The sequence below is a fragment of the Chroicocephalus ridibundus genome, chromosome 3 (assembly GCF_963924245.1).
Source record: "Chroicocephalus ridibundus chromosome 3, bChrRid1.1, whole genome shotgun sequence".
Lineage (NCBI taxonomy): Eukaryota > Metazoa > Chordata > Aves > Charadriiformes > Laridae > Chroicocephalus > Chroicocephalus ridibundus.
In genome coordinates, this window is record NC_086286.1 from 12,141,758 (window position 1) to 12,168,021 (window position 26,264).

General features: G+C 43.4%; 1 protein-coding gene across 2 annotated transcripts in view; it reads right to left on the reverse strand.

Moving 5' to 3' along the window:
- The window catches only part of TTBK1 (tau tubulin kinase 1), a 119,937-nt gene that overhangs the window by 77,584 nt on the left and 16,089 nt on the right, over nt 1–26,264 (reverse strand). The window contains exons 2-5 of one of the 2 annotated variants that reach the window (XM_063328018.1): nt 25,127–25,198; nt 24,835–24,993; nt 15,249–15,396; nt 962–1,035 (exon numbers count right to left, since the gene is read on the reverse strand). In XM_063328018.1, the coding sequence (XP_063184088.1) occupies nt 962–1,035; nt 15,249–15,396; nt 24,835–24,993; nt 25,127–25,177 (432 nt within the window). In that variant the 5' untranslated portion in view covers nt 25,178–25,198. The remainder of the gene's footprint in view (nt 1–961; nt 1,036–15,248; nt 15,397–24,834; nt 24,994–25,126; nt 25,199–26,264) is intronic. The other variant, XM_063328019.1, reaches the window with a different exon arrangement.

Here is a 26,264-nt window from a genome sequence, read left to right on the forward strand (position 1 = left end):
CTGGAACAGACCAGCTTCCAAGGCAACTGTGTCAGAAAGAAGCACCTTTAGTTTGAAAAACATTCCCCTCGAGCCAGGGACAACCTCCCTCTCCTTAAAGGCCTTTCTTCCATGTGTTTTTGACTCAGATATCTCTTCCCACTTGCTCCCCTCCAACTCTTTCTCCTGTGACTGTATGCTGTAAAAAAAAAGCTGCTTTCATGAAAAGCTGTTTACATGACAGAATGACCATATTTGGGCTCTGAAGATCGAACTATATATGCTTTCTTGGTGAAGTTCCATGCCGAACCATGCAGAGGTCCCTGCAGCTCCTGCGGTTATTGTGGCTTGCGTAGACACCCATGTAAGGCTTCAGGTGGCTAACTCTGATGGGAGCAGCTGGCTGTCTAGCAGTACAGTCACCATGTGCTAGCTGCCCAAGTATCTACCCATATTGACTTAATATCAGCAGTGTTCAAACGGGAGAAAACACTTTCACAGCAGAAGCCAACCTGCTGCTGAGCTTGGTAGAGATGGGGGAGCCAGAGATCACTCCCTTTCATAGAGAGGACTGTGCTGCTGCTGTGACACCACTGGCTCCCACCACACTCTGAGCTCTGATACAAGATGCATTTTGAACACTGCATCACAGAGCTCAGCAGGAGATATTTCAAACAGCTGCCACTGCTGCACGATACTGTGGGTAGCTCTTGCAGGCAATCTGAATTGAGTGCTTTCCCAGAAAATTGTCAGAAAGCCGTCTTAAAAGAGAAAAGCAGAGCTATGAAATATCTTAGTGCATCTTGACAACTGGAGCTACCCCAAGGGATATCACAGCAACACCACCCCTTCTCACTGTCTCCCATTCCACCCACTTTCCATGTACAACAAAGTCTCTATACCAGTGCTTGGCCTTATTCTCTCACTGTAAATCCTTTGCTATAATGCAATCTCCATGGCAGAGGGGAAGCACAGAACTCACCTGAAGCTGCATGACAACATAATTAAATTTTTCATTCCTTCCACAGCCAATAAATCTGCAAACATGATCCTTCCCTGAAAAGAAACAGAAACATATAGAATGGAACATAAGATAACAACTCTGTGATCGCGATTTTTAGAAAAATGTTTTCTGATCAAGGGCTTGTAACCATGAGTGGCCTCAGGCAGGGAGTTTTGCGGAACAGACTGATTTTGTTTCTGCTTCCCAGTCTCATAGCTCAGGAGAGTACTGACATGCAAGAAAACTGCCTGTGAAATAGCCATGAGTGGAAATCGGTGTCAAGGATCCTCGAATTCTCAAAGTGACACAGGACACAAGTGACAGTATGACAAACCACTAGGTGCAAGCAACACCACCACAGCCACCACCATCCCTGAACTAAACCACGGGTAGCACACATGACCACATGGTTTCACAGGTTCACTGGCAGCATGCTTAAGCTCATTAGAATCACAGAAGGGACCTTAAAGATCATCCAGTTCCAACCCCCCTGCCCTGGGCAGGGACACCTCCCACTAGACCAAGCTGCCCAAAGCCCCATCCAGCCTGGCCTTGAACACTTCCAGGGATGGCGCATCCACAACTTCCCTGGGCAACCTGTTCCAGTGCCTCACGGCCCTCAGAATGAAGAATTTCTTCCTAATATCTAATCTAAATTTCCCCTCTTTCAGTTTAAAACCGCTACCCTTTATCGTATCACTTCACTTGCCAAAAAAAGAGTCCCTCTCCATGTTTCCTGTAGGCCCCCTTTAGGTACTGGAAAGCTGCAATGAGGTCTCCCTGGAGCCTTCTCTTCTCCAGGCTGAACAACCCCAACTCTCTCAGCCTGTCCTCATAGCAGAGGTGCTCCAGCCCTCTGATCATCTTTGTGGCCCTCCTCTGGATTCACTCCAACAGGTCCGTGTCCTTCTTATGTTGTGGGCTCCAGAGCTGGACACAGTACTCCAGGTGGGGTCTCACAAGAGCGGAGCAGAGGGGCAGAATCACCTCCCTTGACCTGCTGGCCACGCTTCTTTTGATGCGGCCCAGGATGCGGTTGGCTTTCAGGGCTGTGAACACACATTTCTGGCCCAGTCCTTCTCAGAGCTGCCCTCAAGCCATTCTCTGCCCAGCCTGTATTTGGCCTTGGGATTGCCATGACCCAGGTGCAGGACCTTGCACTTGGCCTTGTTGAAGGTTCCCACAGGCCCATCTCTCAAGCCTGTTCAAGTCCCTCTGGATGGCATCTCTTCCCTCCAGTGTGTCGACTGCACCACACAGCTTGGTGTCGTCGGCAAGCTCAATTCCATTGTGCACGTCCCCAACAAAGATGTTACACAGCACCGGTCCCAATACCGACCCCTGAGGAATAGCACTTGTCACTAGTCACCACTTGGACATCGAGCCATTGACCACAACTCCTTGAACGTGGCCATCCAGCCAATTCCTTATTCATTGAGTGATCCACCCATCAAATCCACGTTTCTCCAATTTACAGATGAGGATGTCATGCAGGACAGTATCAAATTACACCAACTTTACTCAGTAAATGCTGACTTTTACACACCATCACTACACTTGCCTATGAGCATTGCTTACCCTGAAACGGCTAAACTAACACTACTTCAATGTGGACAAACTCTGATTTTAACAGTCAGAACCATCTGTAAAAGAAAGATCCTTAAGAAAAAACTCCACTGAAATGTTAAAGGAATTTCATAATAAAAGAAGGAAACAAACCCAGGCAATTTCATGTTGCGTACTGTCATAGTGTTAGAAATACAAACTACATCTACTCAGAGAAAACCAAAACCAACCAGCCCCCCCGCAACACTCAGCTACTCCTCTAGGTTTGTTCTCTGTGGTACAAAAGCGCTGCTGCAACATCTACATTTCTTCACATGGCACCAGGCAGGACCTATCTTAAGAAAAAAAAAAAAAAAAAAAAGAAAAAAAAGCAGAGAGAGTGGAGGCTGTGGCTTCAGATCCTGACCCATAATGGATCTGTGATGGTGTGCTCTCTGTATTAACAAAAGGGGATGCATGTGTGCCTCTAATAGCAGACTTACTGATAACAGAGTAAAGGTTGATGCACACCACAACGACAAACATTTGATTCCTGGTGGGGTTTCTAAACACGGAAAATAGTGAGCATCATTGCACAGCTTTGCCCTGTAGTTCTTTGTAGCACTCGGGCAATTGTGATTTTAATTAGTTTTTAAACCAAAGATTATTGTTTGATACTTCCCAGTTTTAAAATAAAAAAAGGAAGAACAGGAACATATACAGTACTCGGTAATTGCACTGCCTGTAGCACCCTTGGGACCCTGCTTTTGCTCTCATTGTGTACACCATAATCCTGGGGTATCAAAAACCGCTGGGGACAGCAAGATGTGATAGAGTAGGGACCTGGAGGGCAGGAGGAGACAAAAAGCAGCTTTCTCACTGGAGAACCAGAGCTTTGACCAGAGCAGTACCTACAGCTGTGGAATATGGAGCTCCATCCGAGGTCTCTTGGTAAGAGCATCAAGAGCCTGTCCTCCAGGGCCCCGCAGCATCCCATAACAGAACACCCACACACTCTCTCCTACCACAAGGAGATAACAGAGCTGCTGGCAACCAGAACTGGAGGGACAGAGGCCTTGGCTACTCCTTACTCCCTTAGGAAGAAAACACTTAAAACCAACCAACCAACTAATCAATCCTAGTATCCACCTCTATCTGGTTAGATAAGCAGGAAGGTTATGTGGCTGCAGATCCTTCATGTCTCTGGCACAGACTTAAGGACATCGTCCAGTTTCAGGACTGAGCGTGCAAGACCGCGGTGAAACCATCAAGGAATGCCACAAGCCACCATATTTCAGGAAAAGATATTCAGAGATCAGGAAAGCATCCTCTTCAGCATACATCAGGACAGCCCGCACACTATTGCTTGACCCTTTTTCTCACATACCAAGCCCACATCCTGTGTGTGCCCATGAGTGCTGGGTGCCACTGGTTTCCTACCATCTGCAAATTCATTGCAAATTCAGTGTTGATTTTGACATACAGGTCTTTGGTTTTCTGAGGGAACTTGAGACACTGTCTGGTTATAGCACACGTCCTGGCATGGGCATTACCAAGAAGGGACGGCCGGCAAACCTCAACTGTCCTACACACCTTCCTGCCATGGGTCCCAATATGGATGGCTACGCTGCCTGCCAATCGATGTGAAGGCAGCCTCAAAGCCAGATTTGTAGCTACCAGGTCAACATATCTGGATAACCTCAGAAAGAACCGGTTATGTTTCTTTAGGAACTTGTGATACCGGTGTCCTTCAGCAAACTGGCAGTCTACAGAGGTCTCAGAGACGATGGACAGGCCAGCGCAGGTCCACTCTCATCCCAGACCTAACTCCTTTAAGTCCGTAGAAATTCACAGCCTGGCTTACTTACAGACGCACTGTGAGTCCCACTTTGCTTTGCCTTTCAGAACACCAGGAGATGGATATTGAGGTAACAGCCAAAACAATGACTGTTTCAACTGGCAAGGAGAGCTACTGTATGGTAAATTGCTCCAATTTTTACTGGCTTTTATTGTTTTAAATAATTGCAAAGCACTGATAGGCAGGACACCATGTGCTTTTTATTGCTGTAAAACGACAGACAAGAACATTAAAAACCAATCCTCTGACAGGGAGAGCCTGGCCAGCTAAATCAATCATTTCAGCGAACAGCAGTGTTAGTGTCCAATACGCTTGATTGTGACTTAAGACACATCCATGCTCTTCTGATTTTGAGTATATTCCTGAGACTTTTTTTTTTTTTTTTTTTTTTTTAAAATCACTTTCTTCCACAACATAATGGTTTTCTGGATCACAAAAATCTTACAGGAAGAAAAAGCATTTAAATTTTTAATTTATTGTCTTTGAGAATTACATGCATGTTTAGGCTGACAACATGTTTCTGTTTACTTTCATTTTTGAAAATGATGAACTGACTCACAGTTCTTGATGACCACATCCCCAAACTGACTTGATTTGATACTGAATCCTCCTTTCCAGCCTAAAATGAGCTCCAACCTGACCTGTCGGTTTTAGGAATTGAGGCGCTCCCTGGAACAGCTCTCCCATGCGCTATTCTGCAACACAAGCAACACCAGGAAAGGAAGAAGAAAGGGGGAGAGGGAAGACTGCCAATTCCTGCATGAGAAGAAAGGAATATAACAGCAGGCCACATTTAGAGGTGGGGTATGTACAGCCAGCTGGTCATATAAATGGGATAAATGCTTGCAGCATCAACCCCTCTGGGTTTCCGAGGCTTTTATTCATTTTTCAACTAAAGGAGGCAGCAGGTTACAACTGTTTGCTCTCTCAGAGGAGTTCGTGCCATGCAGAAGTAGCAGATGGAGGCCGACAGTCAGGCGTGACTTTGGGATTCCTGCAGATCGGTCCTGAGGCTGATCAGAATTATGAAGCCCACAAGAACAATCACCTTAATAACCTGCTGTGCAGCCAGGATGACGGGACTGTCATACTTTCCTTTAAGGCAGAAGGAAATAGCCCTCCTTCCTCACACATGCCCTCCTTGAGCATGAAGATCATAGCAGAGAGAGAAGCAAAGCGTATTTTAACCCAGAAAAGTAAGAAAAGGTAAAAAGTTTTTCCAAGGTATAGTTAGCATGGGGAGCCTCACAACCACTTTACTGCACTAACCGCCAGATCACACTTGCTCCTTTGCTGAACAGCTACTCTGATATTACAGAAGATCACAAGCTCATACTTTGGAAAATAAGTCCTATGTCTGTATTTCTTTATTACTAAAACAAAGCAGTTATCTTCCAACAAAGTAAAGGAACAGAGCAAGAGATTATAAAGAGTTTTGGCCTGTTAACTAACATAGGTTGGAGGAATAAGTCAGCATGATTTCACGAACGCCGACCTGAGAAAAATTTCAGAGAACACGTGCTTTATTTTGTTTCACATGCATTCATTTTCCCAACCATTTAGTTAAGGCAATGCTTTAACATTCACCCATAGAAGAATATTCTTTCTACTGCTGCTTTTAAAATAAAATAAATGTAATAAACTCCCATATAACACCGTGTAAGAGACAAAATATTTCGGTTACTGAAATGGTCTTCACCATCCTTGTTCTGAAGGAACTTAAAAATTACAGTCAATGGCCATGTCCTCATGTATAAAAATAACTTCAAGTATCTGGAAGACCCACCCTAGGATAGATATTCATCACCTTCTAGAGAAACAAATTAAAACCCCATATTAATACTTAAGAACTTTCATTACATGAAAAACTTTCATTACGCAGCAGTTAAAAAATTAGTTTATGATCCTTTTTTGAGTGTATTTTTCCACATGGATCAATTTCCAACTGCTAGAAACCAATATTCATTCCAATCTTTTACTCGTTTAAATTCTTAAATATTCCTAACGTATTTTCAATACAGCAATGAAACTAATCAAATAAATAGTAAGAAAGAAATATGTGACATTATTGTTGCAATTTGAAGTGTCTTGGTTTGGGTTTTTTTTGCTAGCAGACTCTGTATTTCCTGAATTTTTACCTGCAGAAAACAAATAACGACTCTTCTCCCCAAAGGAGTTCAAGAATTTAAGCTTTTAAATTTATGCCAAATTTATTTTGTGATTCATCTCCACAGATGAGCTGTCTCATTGCTAACAGTCCACCCAAAACACTGAAGAAACTTCTTCTGCATAGATTATCATAAATCTCATCGCAATTATTGTTACTCTTATAACTGTTACCTTACCGATTCTCGTACTTCTATGATTCTACGATTTCCTCTGCGGTACTAGACCAACACTGACATAATAGTGCGAGTCCATCAGCAGCCACCAGGATGGTTGAGGGAAAAGGAGAACGTGACATTCGCCAAAAGTGTCAGAGAACTGGATTTGTTCGGCCTTAGGAAGGCAGCAGAGAGGGATCTACCTGCTGGTCGGAGCCACCTAGCAGAACAGTGCCAAGAAGATGGAGCCTGACGTTTCTCAGAGGTCCACAGAGAGGCATCGGACATGAGCAGCAACATGTGAAATTCCCATTAGGTGTCCTTTCTTTTTCACCACGAGGGTGGTCGAACCCTTGAACAGGGGTCCAGAGATGCTGTGGGATCTCCATCTTTGGAGATCATTCAGAACTTCACCGGAAAAGGCTCAGAGCAACCTGATCTATTTCTTTCTGCTTGGAGCAGGAGGTTGTACTGGAGACCTCCAGAGGTGCTCCCTGCCAGCCTAAATTATCCTCTGGATCTATCCATGTCAAACACTCATGTTTCTTTAAGGCCTGCCTCTCGCATCAGCAGGGACCTCTGACCTCTCTAATCACAAACTTGGCTTAATTCCAGAATCATCAGTCAAGTATCTTTTTATTCCGGTAATCAAAACCAATGGTACACTGCCGGCCAAAAACAACCAGCAAGGCACAGCTCAACCTTAAAGATAACTGCATAGGAAAAGCTCAAGTGCTTAGTGACGTAATTTGCTTGAGCACTTGGCACTGCCAGGGTCTCAATTATATGCACAGTTGTGGACATCTAGCTATACAATTGCTCTCACCGGCATTTGGAAAGATGCAGCTATTTCTCAGACTCTACATTATAGACAGAATATACATTTTACAGCTATCCTGTTTTTTATTCGCCTGTCGACATCAGTATCAGGTTTAGCAGCTAATCACAGATTTTGTATTGTGAGGATATTGAATTCACTTCTGTACAAACACTCTAAAGAAATGGAGGATCCATCAGGACTAGAAAATGAAATGAGAATTATTTTCATCATCTTCTAACTTTACTTGAAAATGGTGTCTGTATCTTGGCAAAGCTGACTAGCATACAGTTTTCTTTCCTTTGCAGTTAGCAAGTTTCATTTCTGGCCAGACAAACTAGCTGACTTCAGGGACTTGTCAACGCAGCTGGAAACAAGGAGTTTAGAATATGAAAGGAAACAAATTCTATGCTGGAAGTAAGGCTTAAATAACTACATTATCCAATAGTAACCAACTAGGATTTAATCAACTGGGTTAACCTTGCTAGTGCTTCTGTAATAAATGAACGAACTAATGCATATAAAAACAAAAGGCTGATCATCATCTTCTAATCAAAGAGTAAAAGGCAAAACTACCTGACCTGGCATGGCATAATTTCCTCTTCTTATTTCCCAAGACCACTAAAGACTTTAAGATAAGCAATTGATAATAGATCCCACACATGGCAAGGCAGAAGAGCAAAGGAGCAAGAATTCAACAAAGCCTCAAAAAAATTATGTTTTAAATCCTCTTTCATCCATCCCATGTCCTTCCCCCATCCTGCGACACCACAGTTGACACAGAAAACATGTGGCCCAAAGGCCAGTTCATTCAAACACCCATAGGACTCTTCCACATGGAAAAATGCAGTGCTGAGCAGAGAGGCTACATCAGAGCTACATCAGGTGCCTGAATCTGCCACCCTGTCATAGCCTAAAGACCTGCCAAGAGTAATTTACCCTGCTTTCCAGCCTTTACAAATAGCTTGGTTACATCAACCTAGCAAAATACTACAGAAACATATAAAATGTGTCTACAAAAGTAACAGAAACTGAATCACAGAGAATTAAGGCACCACTTCCACATGAAAAACTCACATATGCAAAAAGAAAAGACTAGGACTGGCAAATGAGAAAAAAACAAGCAAGATCCCCTTCCTTCCCTTATTTTGTTAGGAAACCCTTACCTGTCCAAGCCCTGACAGTAACCAGGGAACAAGCAACACAGACCTGCTTCGCTATCTGCTGTAATAAAATCAGGTACTCAAAAACTACAATGCCTGTGACCAGGCTGCATCTTGCACAACTACTCAATATGCAGAAGATCTCTGCACTGCAGAATAAAATTAATCAGTCCTACGCAATGAGATCGGTCACACTGAAAAGAAGGCATTTACAAAGACAATGACACACTGAAGAGAACTTAGGAGTATCTGGCTGCTGAGTGAGGTCGAAGGCAAGTACATGGGGCCTCGCAGCCTCACACCAGGGCAAAATTGCCACTGCGGATGAACAGAAAACAGTGCTCAGCACCAGAATAACCTGGCCATTTTAACTGACAATCTGGCTGTTAGGCTGCTCCAAGGAGAATCCCAGCACAGGAAACTGAATGCCGTGGCCACACCCAAATTTTTGGAAGCCTGCGGACCAGAAGGCATCTGAAGTGCACGCCTCGTGAGAGATCCTTTTGCACCGTCCGAGTCTCACAAGCCCTCTGAGTGCTCCCAGAGGGACCTATCAAGAAGTGGGTAAGGACAGGGAGAACACTTTTGAATTCAAAGCATCTGCTGCTGGGCCTCACGCAGCCCCAGTTGAGCATCTAGAGCAGGCACAGTGCCTGGTTTGGCATGTAAAGATGGTTTCCACACCCCTCTCTGCAGCAGCCTGAAAGCTAGAGAAAACAATCCACCGGATTTAATCAGGGATACTGCTTCACTATTTCTGCAATTAAGGCTGCTGTCGGAAAGGCAGAATGACACTGAGGTAGCTCAAGTCAAGCACCTCAAAAGCTCTACAAGAGCTGCTCTAACAGAGCCGTTGGGTTTTGATTAACCTTAAAGACCTCAGAGATAGGAAACAGAGCGCAGATAGTATTTCACCTGAATGTCGCTCCACAGCAAATGCAGGGTGGGGAAAAAAAGTCACAGAGAGAGCAGGCAGATTTCTTTCTGTCTGTATTCCAAAGGATTAGAAAAGCATTGAAGATATGTAAAAACATCTGCTTTTCTAGAAGTGACAGGCTCTTCCATCGACGTGCTCAATGACAAGAAACCATCCCGTTTTTTCTCCCAATGATTCCGAAGAACACGAGTCTCAGAGTCCTGCTTTATAATAGCAATGCGGTTTTAAAACAAGCCCCCATACTGCCTTAAACCATTGCAATTATCATGTCAGTGTTGTTCACAGAGTGGCTTTGGGTCATAGAAACATTTCTGAGCAAACAGACCTAGAAGCTCCATTCCAGCTACACACCAAATACTCCCCAAATCCTAAAGAAGACAGTCCAAACCAACAACTGGTCCCTCAGACAGGGGGACCAGATTAAAACTAACCCAAAGGAAGATCCCCAAAACACATGCTGTTTATGGCGTAAAATCCCCAAGCCATATTTGCTGGAGATGCATAGGCCTGAGCAACTGCTTCCATCCACTGATCTGCTGGTAACGTACTGCTCACGAACGTAGACATAGCTTAAGCGTGTGAAACACAGAAAACCCAGCAAAGGCCGTTCGTGCTGTCTGGATAATTAAGTTGCTAATTAGGCACACAGATCTTATTTCCATTCGCTTTTTAACATATGTGATGAAAAGGCTTGTCTACACAGCAAAACACTTGCAGATACAACTAAACCAGCATCCTTCTCCACTGGAGAGAAGGTGTATCTGCAACAACTACTTTGCCAATGCAGCTTAGGCTTGGTTTCAAAATGCTTGACTGCAAAGTAGAAAAGCCCAATAGGTTAAAATTACGTTCAAATGGTACAATCATATACATTTATGTCACTAAAGATAATTTTACAGTAGTGATTAAGGTAATAAAATGAAGGCTTGGCACTAAAATGGTATTCTTCTGACATAGAAGCTGTATTCATGCAGAAGTTCCCTGTGCAGATGTGCCAAACTACCCCTGAAACAGTTTCTGAATTTGTTATAGGTAAGATTTTAATCCCTAGTAGGGTAATTCTCTATTAGTTGTCTTTAAAATTATTTTTCTTATTATCTTTTTTCATACTATTTGATTTATTATCCCTATGCTACCCAACTACATACACACATTTCTTATTGCTGTACACCATGAATTTTGGGCATAATTTCCGTATTTCTTGATACTTATTGCATATTTTAGAGATAAATATGTATATAAGAATCTGTTACTGCAAAAGTTTACTCTCTGATGTGGTTCCTTGGACTCTCCATGACACCCAGCAGCCTTCTTCAAGGAATGAAAATTTTCTGATCCTCAAGGTAAACTTAGTCCTGTTTACTCCTTCATCCACGGAAGGGACAGATAAGGCAGAGATAATCAAGCCCAACAGAAGTGGTGAGCAACTCCTGTAGTCAGGCCAAAAGGGTTGCTCAGGCTGGTATTGATAAGTAGCAGAGGACTTCACCTACAGCAGACAGTGGGTAAACACATGGTGGGATCTCAAGTAAAAGAGAGGTCCAAGGTTATAATCTCTAGTGGCCACTGGTTCTACAACAAGGTGTGCTTGCCTGAATGCCACCGCATGGTGAGGATTTGGAAAGAAAGACTTGTTTTCAAATGGTGACCCTCATGGAAGAGGCCTGGCATCATGGAAGATCCCACATGCTCATGCTGCAACGATGACAGGGGTAAAATCAGGCACTGTGGAGGGTGAAGGCCTCCTTGAGCAGCAAGGACAGTAACACACATTGTGATGCTGCGGTCAACATTCCTAACGGTACGAAAAAGAGAATGCAATTTCTCTGTTCCCCAAGAAAACTTACCAACACACAATGAGTAAATGGCCAAGGCCCTGTCAGAATAGAGGAGCAACAGGACAATGTAAGCCAAACAGTGCTTGACAAAGACGAAAAAGAAATGTTACCTTGTGGTACTCTGATTAGTATTGGCCAGATAAAGTATCACCAAACAGAATGTCCGGAGCCCTGCAGCCTGAACAGGGAAATACTCTACAGCAACTCTGTGGGACCAAGAGGTTTTGATTTTCACTAAAATAGCCCATGGAAGGCAAGAAAAAACCCAGAAATTTTGCTGGAAACTTTTTGGGTAAATGTGCAACAACAGGACAACTGAGAGCTTCAGCTCCTCACCTGCTTGAGCAAGAAACTCTGTAAGCTGACTTCTCAATCATGTTTCACCCAAAGCCTAAAAGGACACCATTGCTGGTGCTTCCCAGCCCCAAGATAGTATAAAGATTTGGAAGGTTGGGCAGAAGATGATCTACAATCCTTGCAAGCAAGAATACAAGTCAGAAATAACTTTGCCTTTGGCAAAGACATTAATATCTAAACAGGTAACGAAAAAGCACTACACATCTAGAAAAATCAAATCAAGTAAGAACAGAACAGAATGAATCTACAGGGCAGTTGAGAGATACTGAAGTGGCAGTGATCTCACATAGCCAAGCACAAGTTTTACAGAATCATTTTTGTTGGACGGGACCTTTTGAGATCATCTGGTCCCCTACCACTTTTCAAGCAGAGACAGCTACAGCAGGTTGTCCATGGAGACATCCAGTTGGGTTTTGCGCATCTCCAAGGATGGAGACTCCACAACCGCTCTGGGCAACCTGTGACAGTGTTTGACCACACTCGCGGCAAAAAAAAAGCTACCAGCCTCACAGTAGAAAAATACACACGGTGTTTTCTTAGAAGGTATAGAGACTCTCCAGAAGAGTCATTAACTCATTAGTTCTGCAGCTGTTCTGCGTGGACTGTCAGTGCAGAAAGGACATTGTGAGGGACCTGCAGCTGTGTTACTTATGTGGCTATTGCAGAAAGTGTCCCAGAAAGTCTGACTGTTGGCAACAGCCTGCAGTCCAAACCAATCAGGAGCTACTGCACTGAGAGGTCGGGCTGCACCTAAACCAGGTCCTGAAGCAGGTCTGCAGTATGGGGTAATGGCCAGCCTTCTCTATGCCAAACTCCGTGACGCTCTAGCAACTTGCAAGACACTGATCACAAGCTCTGAAAAGAGTGGCAGCTCATTAGTCCTTTAATGTTGGTATGATACCTAAACAGAAAACAATAAAGTTGTACTATTTAAAAAGAACTGCAATGTTAAATTCTACCAGAAAAGTGCAAAGGAATTTTAGACAACAGTGTTCCCTTGCTTTTCACCTGGAAAACCATGAACCGACCATATCACCTATGGTAATACCACCAATTTCCTCCATCCGTGAACTGTTTGGATAAAGTCAGCATCTCCCTTTCTTTCACACCTTTTTGCAACAGCTCACAGTGAAAACATACACAATACATGATTCCCAACTCTCTCAACCTTATTTCTTATTTTAACTTTATCATTTATTTCAGTAAGGCATTTGGGCATTAACCTTGAACCCAAAAAGCTAAATTCTTCACAGAACAGCTTGATTTATAAAAATATGGCTGAAGTAATTTGTCATTCTTAAACGTGGGATAGCTGATGCATAATCAATTCTGCTTCTTCTGCCTTTTCTGTCCCTTAATATTTGCTAACTGCTTTGCCAAGGGACTGTCCTAATTTCACACACCACCACGCCCTCTCCCCAATTACCAGGATCATGCTGTGTACTACCGTGGGTGTTCTTTCAAGCATTTGGTATTCTCAACTATTTTCCATAAATAAACATCGATGTCAAAGCACGTGTATTAGTCAACTCCTTGCACATTTTCTGATGCTAGTTCTGATTTGGCAACTTCAGGTCATGCTTTTCAAGCATTCCCTGCCCTGGATGTACCACGTATTGACACTAGCCAGCATGACGGCATCGTCTCTTGGTATTTTAATAGTCTGTTGCTCTACACAGTCACACTCTCACTCAATTCAGAGCAGTTCCAAGTGTACAACCAAATGTAAAAATCTAAATCTCTGCCTGTCTTGCCCTCACTACGTTGCTTTCAGACCTCAGCTACCTGCTCTGCTGTTCTCTGGGAGTTCTGTGTATCCGGGCCTTTCACAGATCAACAGAAACCTTCCTCCTAAGGACCTGGGTTGATTTCTCCTTCGTTGCGATTCTCTTTGCACAGCTCAGCTGCATCTATTATAATACAGTGTATTCAAAAAAGGCCTTATCAGTCCTCCCCTTAAGAGCTGGACTGTGGAAAACTATTTGACCTTCCAAAATAATTCACTGACTTTTACCCAGAGGTTACCTGTCGCAAACACTGAGTAAACTCTGTTTCACAAGATCTGCAACAGTTGCCCCCTCTAATTCAATCATATCTCTGGAGATTTTGTGTAAGGGCAGAGGTATAGACACGGACATAGGGCCACCATACTCTCTCTGAAGCATAAGCCCTGGTGATAAAGATGCTACTCACTGCTTCATGGGAAGGTGTTTCCTCAGCCCAAGTGGGAATAATGCAAAAAGGAACATCCCTTCAAAGGCATACTATACTACAACATGTGAACTGTACCTGTCAATAGCTGGCCTTCACAAGGAAATCATGCGCAATGCACTTGAGCAAACAGCAGTTCTCTGATCCTCAAAGGCAGATTTGGAAATCTCTTGTTTACATCCTCCTCTAGCAATCAGTTTTTAGAAGAAGCCCCCTCACTGTTCCTTCAGCCAGGAACAACTGCAGCAGGATTGCTCCCTTGCACCCCGTGGTGTTAAACTGTATCCCATCAGCATTGCAAACGCCTTGGGGATACTGGCTGACTTCCTTCACCCTGCGCTACCAGTCCACTCCTGAAAATGACTGTGACTTTAAAGATCAGCACAGGAAGGTTTAACTTTTAGCCTTGTTTATAGTTTCACCTGAGCAAACAGAAAACAGCATCCTGGCATAAGGCAAGTCCCCTTCCAGTGTAATTTCTTAAGTAGAAGCAGGGTTGGATATGAGTCAAGGAAGGCTTCCATTTTGCTGCTTCCCAGTCAGTTTGAAACCTGCTTATAAGCTTTGCCAAGGTCAACCTAGAAATCAATGGTCCCAGGGTTGACTTCAACATCCAAACCAATACAAAACTGTGTTAGGGAAAATTAAGAATAGGCATATAATTCAAATTAACATAATTCAAAACCACCACTCCCCAGACTAAAAGGCCTAAAATCATTTCATACTTTGCCTTCAGGACAGTCAGGTACAGGAAAAATTAACTAATTGCCAGTTTCCCTATACTTCATGTAAACCCCTTTTTGCACTCATCTACTAGTCAACCATTTTACTTGGAGAGTCCGTCATGCTCACAGTCATAAACATTGTCCCGGTCCTCTGGGAGGCAATCAGCTAACCTCATTTCTTAGGCCGGCACTGCTTGCTCTATTCCTTATTATCTCATCAGTATCACTAGATTGCACAGACCAGTGTACCAACAGTTCAGTTCAAGATTCCTCATTGTTCTTACAGCCTATCAGACAAAAATAGTCCCTGTGGTTGGAACTCCCTTGAGTAGGACGCTTTGCAGAATGTAATAACTTTCTGAGCTGAATGGCTTAATGTAACTTCACATATAGATGGAATCCGAAAACTATAAAAAACATTTGCAACTTTGGATTCTAATTGTTAACATGCACAGTGACCTTTAGCACTTCCAAAGAGCTTTCTGCCTTACCTTGCAGCTTTTTCAGGACAGCCACTTCCATCTTGAGAACTTGCTTGGGCTGCTGGGCTGATTCCACTTTCAAGGCCACATTCTCACGGGTCAGCAGATCCATCGCCTCATAGATCTCCCCAAAGCCACCACCACCAATCTTCTTCAACTAGAAAAGTACGAAGAGATTTGGTACAATGGATGAGAGACCACATCAAATTGGCTCTCACAGAGCCAGGGACTAGCTTCTTTACTGCATAAGGAGAACAAGCCCAGCTCCCAATCTGTGCTGTGCCTGAATCCCTTCACTGCACAGCTAGGCAAAAGTCCAGCTACCCACTTGACTGTGCTATGTATAAATTCATTTTTGTAACAACAAAGAACAAGCCTAGCAAGCGATGACATGTGATACATTTAAAAGCAAATGATAACGCCTATTACTTCAGCATTGCTCTTGCCAAAATTCAAGGAAAGACCCTTCAAGGAGATAGTAGAACCACTATCCAGACCATGGTAGATAAAAACTGTCATTCCCTCTCAACAAACACATCTCAGCAGCAAAACACAACCATGGTAGTTGGAACTAATGCTTTCAAGAAATAAGTTAAATGAAGTTTACATCTCTTTCACAGGATTTTAAATACAGAAAAAAACATCCACTGGAATATTTTACAAGTTGCTTGACCTGTTCTGCTAGTGAGGTTACTTCAGTGACACATTTCAGAGAACTGCCAACTGCATCACCACAAAACAGTTACGTACAAGCCACAAGTATAACTCCATTGTTTCTCATTCTCTCTTTCTCTCTCTCTTTTTTTTTCTTTTTAATTTTAAACCACACCGAGCAAAATTAAAGTTTCTGAGCAAAATTAAGGACTGTTTCACAATAGAAGGATATCACTGCTTGGAAATCAAAACAATTTCAATTGACATAAACTCAAAGCTAAAGATGTCTAAGTTTCAGCATATTTGATGTGCACCTGCTAGAGATAGATCGTCTGCCTGTTCTAGAGTAGCCACCCACTCAGAGAGCAAGCTGGGATCCTCTGCCTTTCCTGGAAGGTGATTCCTTGATTCCTCTTCTGCTGGGACTTGACAGCATATGCACATATGCATGTATAAGACAGACTCCTAACGTGTTGCAAGCGTCAATGTCTACGCCAGGAAAATTATTTTATATTTGTTTTTCTTAGATATATTTAAAGAATACCATGCTGCCCGTGAACAAACTCATGTTTACAGCAGAGCTACATCAGGGCTCCTTTGATCTGCTCCGCGCTTGTTCACTGAACCTAGCTGCAGCCCTTCCCTTCAGCATTTTGTGTTCCCTCTGCTCGCAACTGCTGAGGAAGCCCTGAGCATTGCTTCTTCCCAACGGCAGCAATGACACTTGAAGAGAAAAAGGAGTTTAAATCAGGCAGATAGTTAAACGTGGATCTTACGCAATCTTTAATGAGGTTTAGATGATATTTTAGTGTCTTCTGCGCTCCAGAAGGCCTGTCCAGTTTGTGCATCTGTCCAGTTTGCTGAACAAAGGGCCCTGCCGCTCAAGGGCAGGTTTGTTTGCAGTTTTTTTTTTTTAAGGTAACCTGAATCATTTGCTTTTCTGGCTCCCAGGTCAAGAAAAATCAGCTCTGCATGAAGAAGGTAGTGGGTTTCGTATTAACAGCCTGACTATTGTCTCTGAAGCTACTTCTTGATAACCCTTTGAGAGTTGCTGCCAGGAGTCCTTCTTCTTCTCCTTTTACTTGTTATTTTTCCTCACAACCTTCCACTGGGCTAAAGAGGCATATTCATACAGTAAACAGCCCAATAAGCAGGTCACCACACATTATTCATACATTATTACAGTACAGCCCTATTTCTACTTGGAAATTCACACTAAGTGAGCTGGCTATTAAAAATCTTTCTATCAAAACAGTGCTACGTTCAGCATAGCAACAACATGCCAGCTAATACCTCAGGATTCAGTCCACAAGATCTTCTGTTGCCTGACGTATTGACAACACAGAAGGAAAAGGGAGAGGGACAGTAAAAGCTGCAGAAGGCAAAAAGTTTAGTTGGGATCTGGAAGGACTCTGAGGAAGATTAAAAAAGTCTCAGTGAGAAAATAGGTAACATAGTAAGCAAAAGTCAGTGGTAATAAATATAACACAACATAGCTGGGATGGAGAAGAAACATAGGCGACCCAAACAGCTCATTGGATTCCAAATTCAAGAAATGGATCTGGGAAGAAATATTGCTGAGCCAGCACAGATGCACACAATGATCCTTTTCCATTCGCTAGCCTTAACAGGGAGAGCTCCCATGTCCAACACAGCTGTCAAAATGCAAAGCTACTAGAATATAAATGGAACAACACAGTAGTATGATTAGGATAGCGGCACTATAAGGATCTGTAGGAAGGTCTAGTCATGTACAATACCGACCACCTAGGCTCTCACTGAGTTAAAAGTGGTTCATTTCAGGATTAAAAGAATGACCAGGAGCCTAAAAAGACTAAGAACAGACTAGGACTGCTACCTCAGAAAAAGCAAAAGAACATGTGCATCACAGGAACAGGTTCAGGAAGAAAGGTGCAGGCGTTCTAACTTCTGCTCACCTGGGAAAACAGCCAAATGGGAGGACCCATATAAGTCTACAGAGCAACAAATGCAAAATGAAATGAGATCAAGACCAAAGCTTTGCTGAATCAGGAAACCGGCTGCACTCACAGTTGCAGTCAAGGGCTCAGTGACCAAGTGGCAAGTGGCATTCCTCAGGGGCTGGTATTGGGGCCAGTGCTGTGTAACATCTTTGCTGGGGACATGGACAGTGGGATTGAGTGCACCCTCAGGAATTTGGCCAACCACACCAAGCTGTGTGGTGTGTTCGACATGCTGGAGGGAAGGGATGCCATCCAGAGGGACTTGGACAGGCTTGAGAGGTGGGCCTGTGGGAACCTTATGAAGTTCAACCAGGCCAAGTGCAAGGTCCTGCACCTGGGTCATGGCAATCCCAGGCACAAATACAGGTTGGGTGGAAAATGGCTTGAGAGCAGCTCTGAGGAGAAGCACTTGGGGGCGTTGGTTGATGAGAAGCTCAATATGATCTGTAAATGTGTGCACACAGCGCAGAAAGCCAACTGTATCCTGGGCCGCATCAAAAGAAGCATGGCCAGCAGGTCGAGGGAGGTGATTCTGCCCCTCTGCTCTGCTTTGGTGAGACCCCACTCGGAGTACTGTGTCCAGCTCTGGAGCCCTCAATATAAGAAGGACATGGACCTGTTGGAGTGAATCCAGAGGAGGGCCACAAAGATCATCAGAGGGCTGGAGCACCTCTGCTATGAGGACAGGCTGAGAGAGTTGGGGTTGTTCAGCCTGGAGAAGAGAAGGCTCCAGGGAGACCTTATAGCGGCCTTCCAGTACCTAAAGGGGACCTACAGGAAAGATGGGGAGGGACTCTTTGTAAGGGAGTGTAGTGATATGATGAAGGGTAGCGGTTTTAAACTGAAAGAGGGGAGATTTAGATTAGATATGAGGAAGAAACTCTTTACTGTGAGGGTGGTGAGGCACTGGAACAGGTTGCCCAGGGAAGTTGTGGATGCGCCATCCGTGGAAGTGTTCAAGGCCAGGCTGGATGGGGCTTTGGGCAGCCTGGTCTAGTGGGAGGTGTCCCTGCCCATGGCAGGGGGGTTGGAACTACATGATCTTTGAGGCCCCTTCCAACTCTAACCATTCTATGATTATAAAACTGATTTTATACACACATTCCAGCCAATGGATGCACCTCACTGTCCAAGAGCCCTCAAGCTGCCTCTACATCCTCACATCCTTTCTCACCCTCTTATGGAAATTATTCTCTGGCATACTTTTCCCAGCACACCAGATGGTCCTATTCATCATTCCCAGCACTGCCATCCTCCTTGATTTTTCAGCAACATCCAGAGGCCATCAGCAGCCATTTCCTTTTCATTGTTGCAGAGCAAGTTGTTATCTTGCAACTCAAGGTCTTGGCTGAGGTCAAGGGCTCACCACACATGCATTTCCTCATTGCTTGGGTACTCTGTGGAAGTTCACTGTTTAAGGTGAACTCAGCACAGCCTTCCGCTGGACACAAAGGAGTGATGGGCATATACCACTCAAGAAAATAAAACCATTAAACGCAAAGTCAAGAAAGAGAAGGGAACATCTCACAAGAATCACCTAAGTGGTAATCATGAGTCACCGGCCCATGCTAAGCCTCACTGCTCTTTGAATATTCTCTTCTCATCATGTTTCCTACCTTCCACCAGACCATTTACTTTTAAGACCGGGATACAGGCTGACAACACCAGCAGGATTCGTTCTACTTAAATGCATGAGCCTGAATGTGAGCTGGGTGTCCAGGTTCCCATTACAGCCTGTAGAGTCACGTGAACGATTCCTCTGATCAAACACAGGTATCTATTTGGACTTGCACACAGACAACTAAAATGAAGCAAGCTACATCTCAGACATGATTTCAGTCCTTTCAGCATCCTAATGGCCACACGACCATACAGCTCATTGCAGTGCTTCTTCCATATTCTAAGAGGTTTCATGCCACATTAGGCCCTTGGAGTACACTGTCACCAAAAAGCCACTCTACTTGACCCCCTCAGTGTGGCAGCCTACAACTATGAGATTCCAGTAATTCCCCAAACTGAACTCAGGACTACTGACAGAAACCAGCCATATCCTGATGGGAGAAGCCACTCTGAAAAGGCCTCCTGGATGTATCAGTAGTTACACAGCACACAGATGGCTCCCTTTGAAGCCTCCTTTAAATATTCTGAAATATTTTGGATTTATCCTGAAAAGACTCTTGCAGCACAATTCTCCAGAGCCTATTAAAATAAAAAAAAAACCAAAACAACACCACACAGCCTTGCCGTTAAACAGGAATCAGTACTCACAGCGGGACAGTTCAAAAAACCAAGGCAAGACCCCCCCACCCTCAATCAAAACTAGCCTTCAATTACAAATTTAGCCTTTTATTCAGCAATTGTATAAGACACCACTGCTCTAATCAAAGTCTGCCTTCCAAGGATATGATATAAAGACTAGACCTTCCCAGGAAAACGCTCTAGGACCAAGGCATGAGTGTTTCAGTCTCAGGATTGGTGGCAAGGTCAGGAACAGGAACATGGGCTCTGAATCCAGAGCAAAGGACCAAACCAATGCTTCAGCTATGGTGAACTCAGCCAGGGTCAAAGCTGTCACCCACAGGCTTCAAATGCTGACAAGGTCAAACAGTGACTACTGTGACTGCCTTTTAGGAGCACTTCTATAGTGAAGCCTACAACTCCTGCAGCCCAACTCAGTGGGCTACTTGGTCCACAAATGGCTACCAGGCCTCATCTGACTTAACAACAGGTGAGGAAGAGCAGACCTATATTCACCAAACTCTCAAGAGTCCACTCAACTTGCTTAGGAGGACTGGAGTTATAATGATCTCAAGGGAAAACTAACTTATATAAAACAGACATGAACTGAGAAGCCAATCAAGGAGAAGTCAACAAGCCCCATTCTAGATCATCTGAAGACCTTCCAAAGTCCACCTAAAGCAATTCCGCACAGTGAGACCAAAACGGGCCCCAAGACTGACAAAGCACCTTCCTTGTCCCAAGTTCCCTCTTGGAACCATAAACGGCCTTTGTGACCAAGAGAAGGTGAAGAGTCCACAAAAGTTTGTGCAGCTTCCAGCAAGGTTTCCCAAATAAAAAGAGTAAGGACTAGTGTAGCCAAAACTGCAGTTCAAGAATTGCACCTGACAAAAGAGCTTACACACGTACAAGAGTCACCACTTGTACTCAAAGTTCAGTGCAGGAGCTGCCAACTCTGTCTTGCTAATAAGTCTCAGTTGTTAATCCCCAGTACAAAGTGCTTAGGTGAAATAGATACATCCATTCTGCCTTAAGATCAATACCTAGTTCAAAGCAAGTACAAGTTATGTTTGACTGTTGCTTCGCCCGAACAAGGCAGTTCACATCATTCAGAGCACGTGTGGATCAAGTCACCCTCTGGGGTCTCAACAAAAGTCACGTGGTTCCAGTAATGTCCAAATTTCATCCAGTCAAAGCATCAAAAATATCTGAAAGTAAAGAATGATGACTCAAAAGAATACTTGTTCAAGTCCAAAAGTTTTGATAAAAAGCATAAGCACTCCCTGTCCATCCCTTTCCCCAAAAGTAAGAACAAAAATATAATAGCTGTCAGACAGCCAAAATTTACTGACTTGGAGCAACAGGAAAATGAACTACAACAGGCTAACTGCAGAGAACTAACATCTTCATTTGTCAAAGCTTTGTCAGCCAGCATATAGGAGGAGACGAGGAAAGGAATTCAAGGAATACATTACACTGATCTAAAATTAGAAATTGGCTCAATGCTGGAAGTATGCCAGCACTAAGAACTGCAAGGTTCAAGCAGATGCCCAGCCAGAGACAGTCACAATGGGAGGACAAATTACACAAAAAACCTTCTGGCAGCTGAACCCCAGCACCACATAAATATGCCACACACCTGCCTGAGCAGGATCCATCACTCACAGCAAAGCTTGGACTGTCCAGCCTGCATGCTATGGGTCAGATTCAGAAAGGTCTGCAATAAAGAAAAAGATGCTACAACTGACGTTACAGCTGTATGCTCACTTTACGGTACACTGCCTTTTTCATCTGTCACTTGATCCTGTGCTACCCATTTCCTTTGTCCAACAGAGGTACTTTAATATTTTTTCCAAATTACTTCGAGCCCCATACAGCTCGCAGTTCTGACTGGTCCCACACCAACATCAAGCACATGAAGGGGACAGAAGCACAGAAGGCCTGCCTAAAGGGTGTGCACTTTTGTAGCGGGGCAGAAATGACTGTTCAATGAAGGCTCACAACACACAACCCAGCTAGCACAAGGCCAAATTCCCAACTCCACTCAGAGCTGGGAATTCGAATTTCTCATTGCTATCGACGCCCTTAAGCAAGTCATGTAATTTCTCAGGGCTTTCAAGTGGGGCAATGACCTCACTGCAGTATTGAAGACTACTGTGAGACAACTTTATAAAACATAAAGGGCTATTTCTCTGGTTAGAGGTAGTTGTTGTTGACAATATAGCTGCACATTTCTATATTTTCTAAGGCAGAGTTAGTGGGTAGAGCTTCTAGCAGTCCCCAGTCACAGATTCATGCAACAATGAAGTCACCGAATCCCACATTTAGTGCCTCTACCAAATTTAAAATTAGTTTGAAATGTTCCCCTATGAGCATAACTGAGCATATTTTAGGCTTTATTTGGACTTTTTGGTGCTTTTAAGAGTTCTGCTGTTTACAAGAACAAAGTTACTTTGTTTAGACTGTGTTAAAAAAAATACTCCCATAATTTACAGAAGTTTTAGCACTCCTGCCTATGAAGGAGAAACTCAAAGTTTGATGAACAGTAGGAATGGCACAAGCTGAAGTTAGCTAGGGTAAAGGACAACGGAGAAGAATGAGCAACATGGACCTGAAGCAATGGCTTAGCATCAGGAGAGCATCTAAATTCAGCTTTGCAATGAACATACACCAGTCTGACCAAATTGTAGCCTCTGAGGAAATTTCCATTTGTGCAGGGAGGGTCAGATAAAAGCTGCAAGCAGTATTTTCTGAGAAGTCCGTAAGCACAGAGCATGTTTCAAGTCCTGTACGTCAGTTAGCCTGACATGTATCATCCTGCCAAACCAAGTATGCGTGCTCCAGCCCAGAGAACTGCAAGAGCACAGCAAGACTTTCCTTCAGCTGTGCCAGAAAGCTTGGGGAGGGGGATAGGGGTTGTCTCCATTTTGGTGTCTAATCACAGAGAAAATTGAGATTCTCCATCTGCTCTCAGCAAGCACGGAGAATGAAGAGCAGGTTGCATGGCTTAAATATAAATAGGCTGTTCGGGGATAGGCCAGACAGAAAAGTGAAGGCTGCGGAGAAAGCAGGAGCAAAGAGCTAGGATGGAGAGGCAGGCAATGGGGGAGTAACAAGAACAGAGCAAGGTGAAACTGTCCAGGGCAACAAAAAGATACAGGCACGAGGCAAGTCTAATGAAGGGATAATATGTTGTCCTAAGCGGGATGTTGAAAATAACCTGTCCTCAGCCTGGAACTGAAACGAGTTCAGAGTCCTGAGTCTCTTTAGTCCTCTGCTCTTCACAGCCCCACTGCAAAACTCACAGGGCAGCTGTACCACAGCTAGCGAGCACAGAGAAATGACTTAGTGCTACTACTACAAATCACTTGTAGTTCATCTAGCGAGGCTTCTGCTGTGAGTTTAGCGATGCAGACACGGCTGGTAATCCCAGTTAAAAATGGAAACAATGGCACACATGGGATTTAATTTTTTTTCCAGCTTTTGAAAAGCAAAGCTTTTAAAGCCGGAAAACAAAAACCCTCAGAAAACACATACAGAATTTCAAGAGGTATAAAGGTGCATGATCTTTTCAAGTATTATATTCTAATTTCTTCAACTGAGGTGATAATATAATGCTTCTTCCCCCACTATCCTGGAGACCTCACTTTATGACTAAAGAGAAAGTCTGATATGTAAGAGGAACTGCACTCTCTGAACAAATCTGGTGGCAATGAAACACATGTCTAGAGGATGAGATTGTCCCCACGTCTCTATCACAGTATTCTTGCATGATTCTGGTCAAGCTGATGAAGTCTCTGCTCACAAGCCATCACTAATCACATGCTCATTTGGTGGGTGCCTAAGGCAAGACAGACAGGACCAACCTATAGAAGTGCTGAGTGTGCCTAGATGCCCACGATGTCTACTGGAGTTGTGTTTTGGTCATAAATATTTAGCACTCAGTAAAAAATAATAAAAATCAAGATCAAGAAACTCTGTAAAAGCAAGCTAATAGTTCTGTCTTGTATCACCTGGTAAAAGCATGAATTAAAAAAACCCACAACCCTATATCTGACACAGACACAACAGCAATGAGAAACATAAAGAGCTGAATTTAAATGGCAAACTCATGCCATGAATTTAAATGGATAATGAGATCTGCAGCCATACAATGAATGCATAGAAGACGAAATGGCTACTAATTCAGTGTACTCCATCCAGCTTGCACAATAGATGAGACAGCTGTCCCATAAGGACTAAAACTCTTAACATGTGAGGATATAGTTTTAAAAAGTATCCTAATAAATTTCCACAGAAGTTGTACCAACAGGCTAATTATGGAATTTTTGACTTTTGAAGTAGCTGACATTCCAACCTGTAACATTTGCTTTTAAATTATTTTATTGTAATGCAATTTATTCATAGGCACATCTGTAGTATTCTTTGCGACAGTAACTCAATATCTAAGTTTCTTAGTAAAAGATGACTCAGCCTGCTGCAACGGTTCAACCCTACCTAAAAATCCTTGGCAGGTTTAGCCTTCTAAAAATACCAGACATTCTAAAAAATGTTAGAGCAATAGTAACCATCTTCTTGCAGTATCTTACCAACTTGTCAAACCATACCACTCCACTGTTGCTTGCCAGAGCCCGCGATTAACTAGACAAGTTTCTGTACTACTACAGGAGGAGGAGACCTGTTTGGACCACCAAAGGAAGCGCAAAGCCGGAGCTACTCACCACTTTCCAGCGATCTTTGACCACATAATTGGCCGGAAGAATGTCGACCTGCTCCCCTCCTCCGCTCATGTTTGGTTCGTCCTTGATGACTGCTGCTAGGCACTGCATTTGCCAGCCAGAGAGTATTTTAGTAGCTCCCAATTTAAATGAGCCATTTATCTGGGGAAAAAAGGGGCGGGGGGAAGGAATGACAAAATTAGTACAGGTCACAGCAGAAGTACATGCTACATTTCCACAGGTTTTGCTTATGACTAAATCAGGACCGATGTCTTAGGAAAGAAGGCAAACTCACCTTGCAAACACCTGAGCTCACTCCATGCATAAACTTGGCAGACGCAACCATGCTTCAAGTCAGCAGCACAAACTAAAAGGGTGACAATTACCAGCTTTACCATGCAAGAGTCCAGTGCTCTCGGGCCTGACAGCCAGCAAGTCAAAGAGAATCTAATGCCAAATGCTGCAAGAGCTGTTATTGTTACCAGGCAAAAAGGTCTTGCTTTAACAGAGCAGCTGCTACATAGGCAGTTTTTATGGTTTTCATTGGACAACATCCAACACAAATCAGAAAGGTTTGCCAGGTATTGCATTCAATAAGCCTCAAAGCATCTGAATAGGGTAGAAGGGCCTTTACAGAGCCAGGATTACAGACACTATCACTGTGATGAACAGCCAAGCAAAGAAGATGGGGATGGTTAGAAAGGGCTTCAGCCATGGATAAATTAGTCCTTCTCATAGCATACACACAGTGCTAAAAATGATCAAATTAAAATACAGAGAGATATCTTGCTCCTATGGTGTTTGCATTCTACCTCATGCCCCTTTTTCCTGCTTTTAGAGGGAGCTCCAGATAGCCTATGCTGAAATTAATTTTGTTTTGACGTTTTTGCTTATAATTCTTCTACAAATATGACTTTCAGATACACATTAACTCCACTTTCCTGGAAGAAAATTAATTGGAACAGGACTAATGTAAGATTTTTCTATTGCATTTCATCTCTTCCTGTTAGATATTTTGCTGGTTTTAGAAGCAGGCCGGATCTTTTATTAAGCATGGATCTTTTATTAAGCTTTCTCGGCAGTTCTATCATCCTTCTCCCAAAATATGTAATATTTTCCTTCCTAAAAATGAGTGTTACTGTAGCACTCTGACTGCAGACTTAAATAAGATTACAACATAAATACCAAATTAGGAAAAAAGACTAGAGCTGGTCATTCAACCATCACACTTCTTCAGGCCCAAAAAAAGGAAAAAAAGTCACCAGTGAATTATGAGCTCAAGTAGAGAAAAGAGCTCATTCCCTAGCAATGAAAGGACTGAGAAGGAAAGATAGGAAGCGACCAGCATGTAGTGTGCACAAGGAAGCAGCAGACAGAAGTATGTCAAAAGTGCAAGACATAGAGGATGATCAAACGAAACATGAACAAAAGAT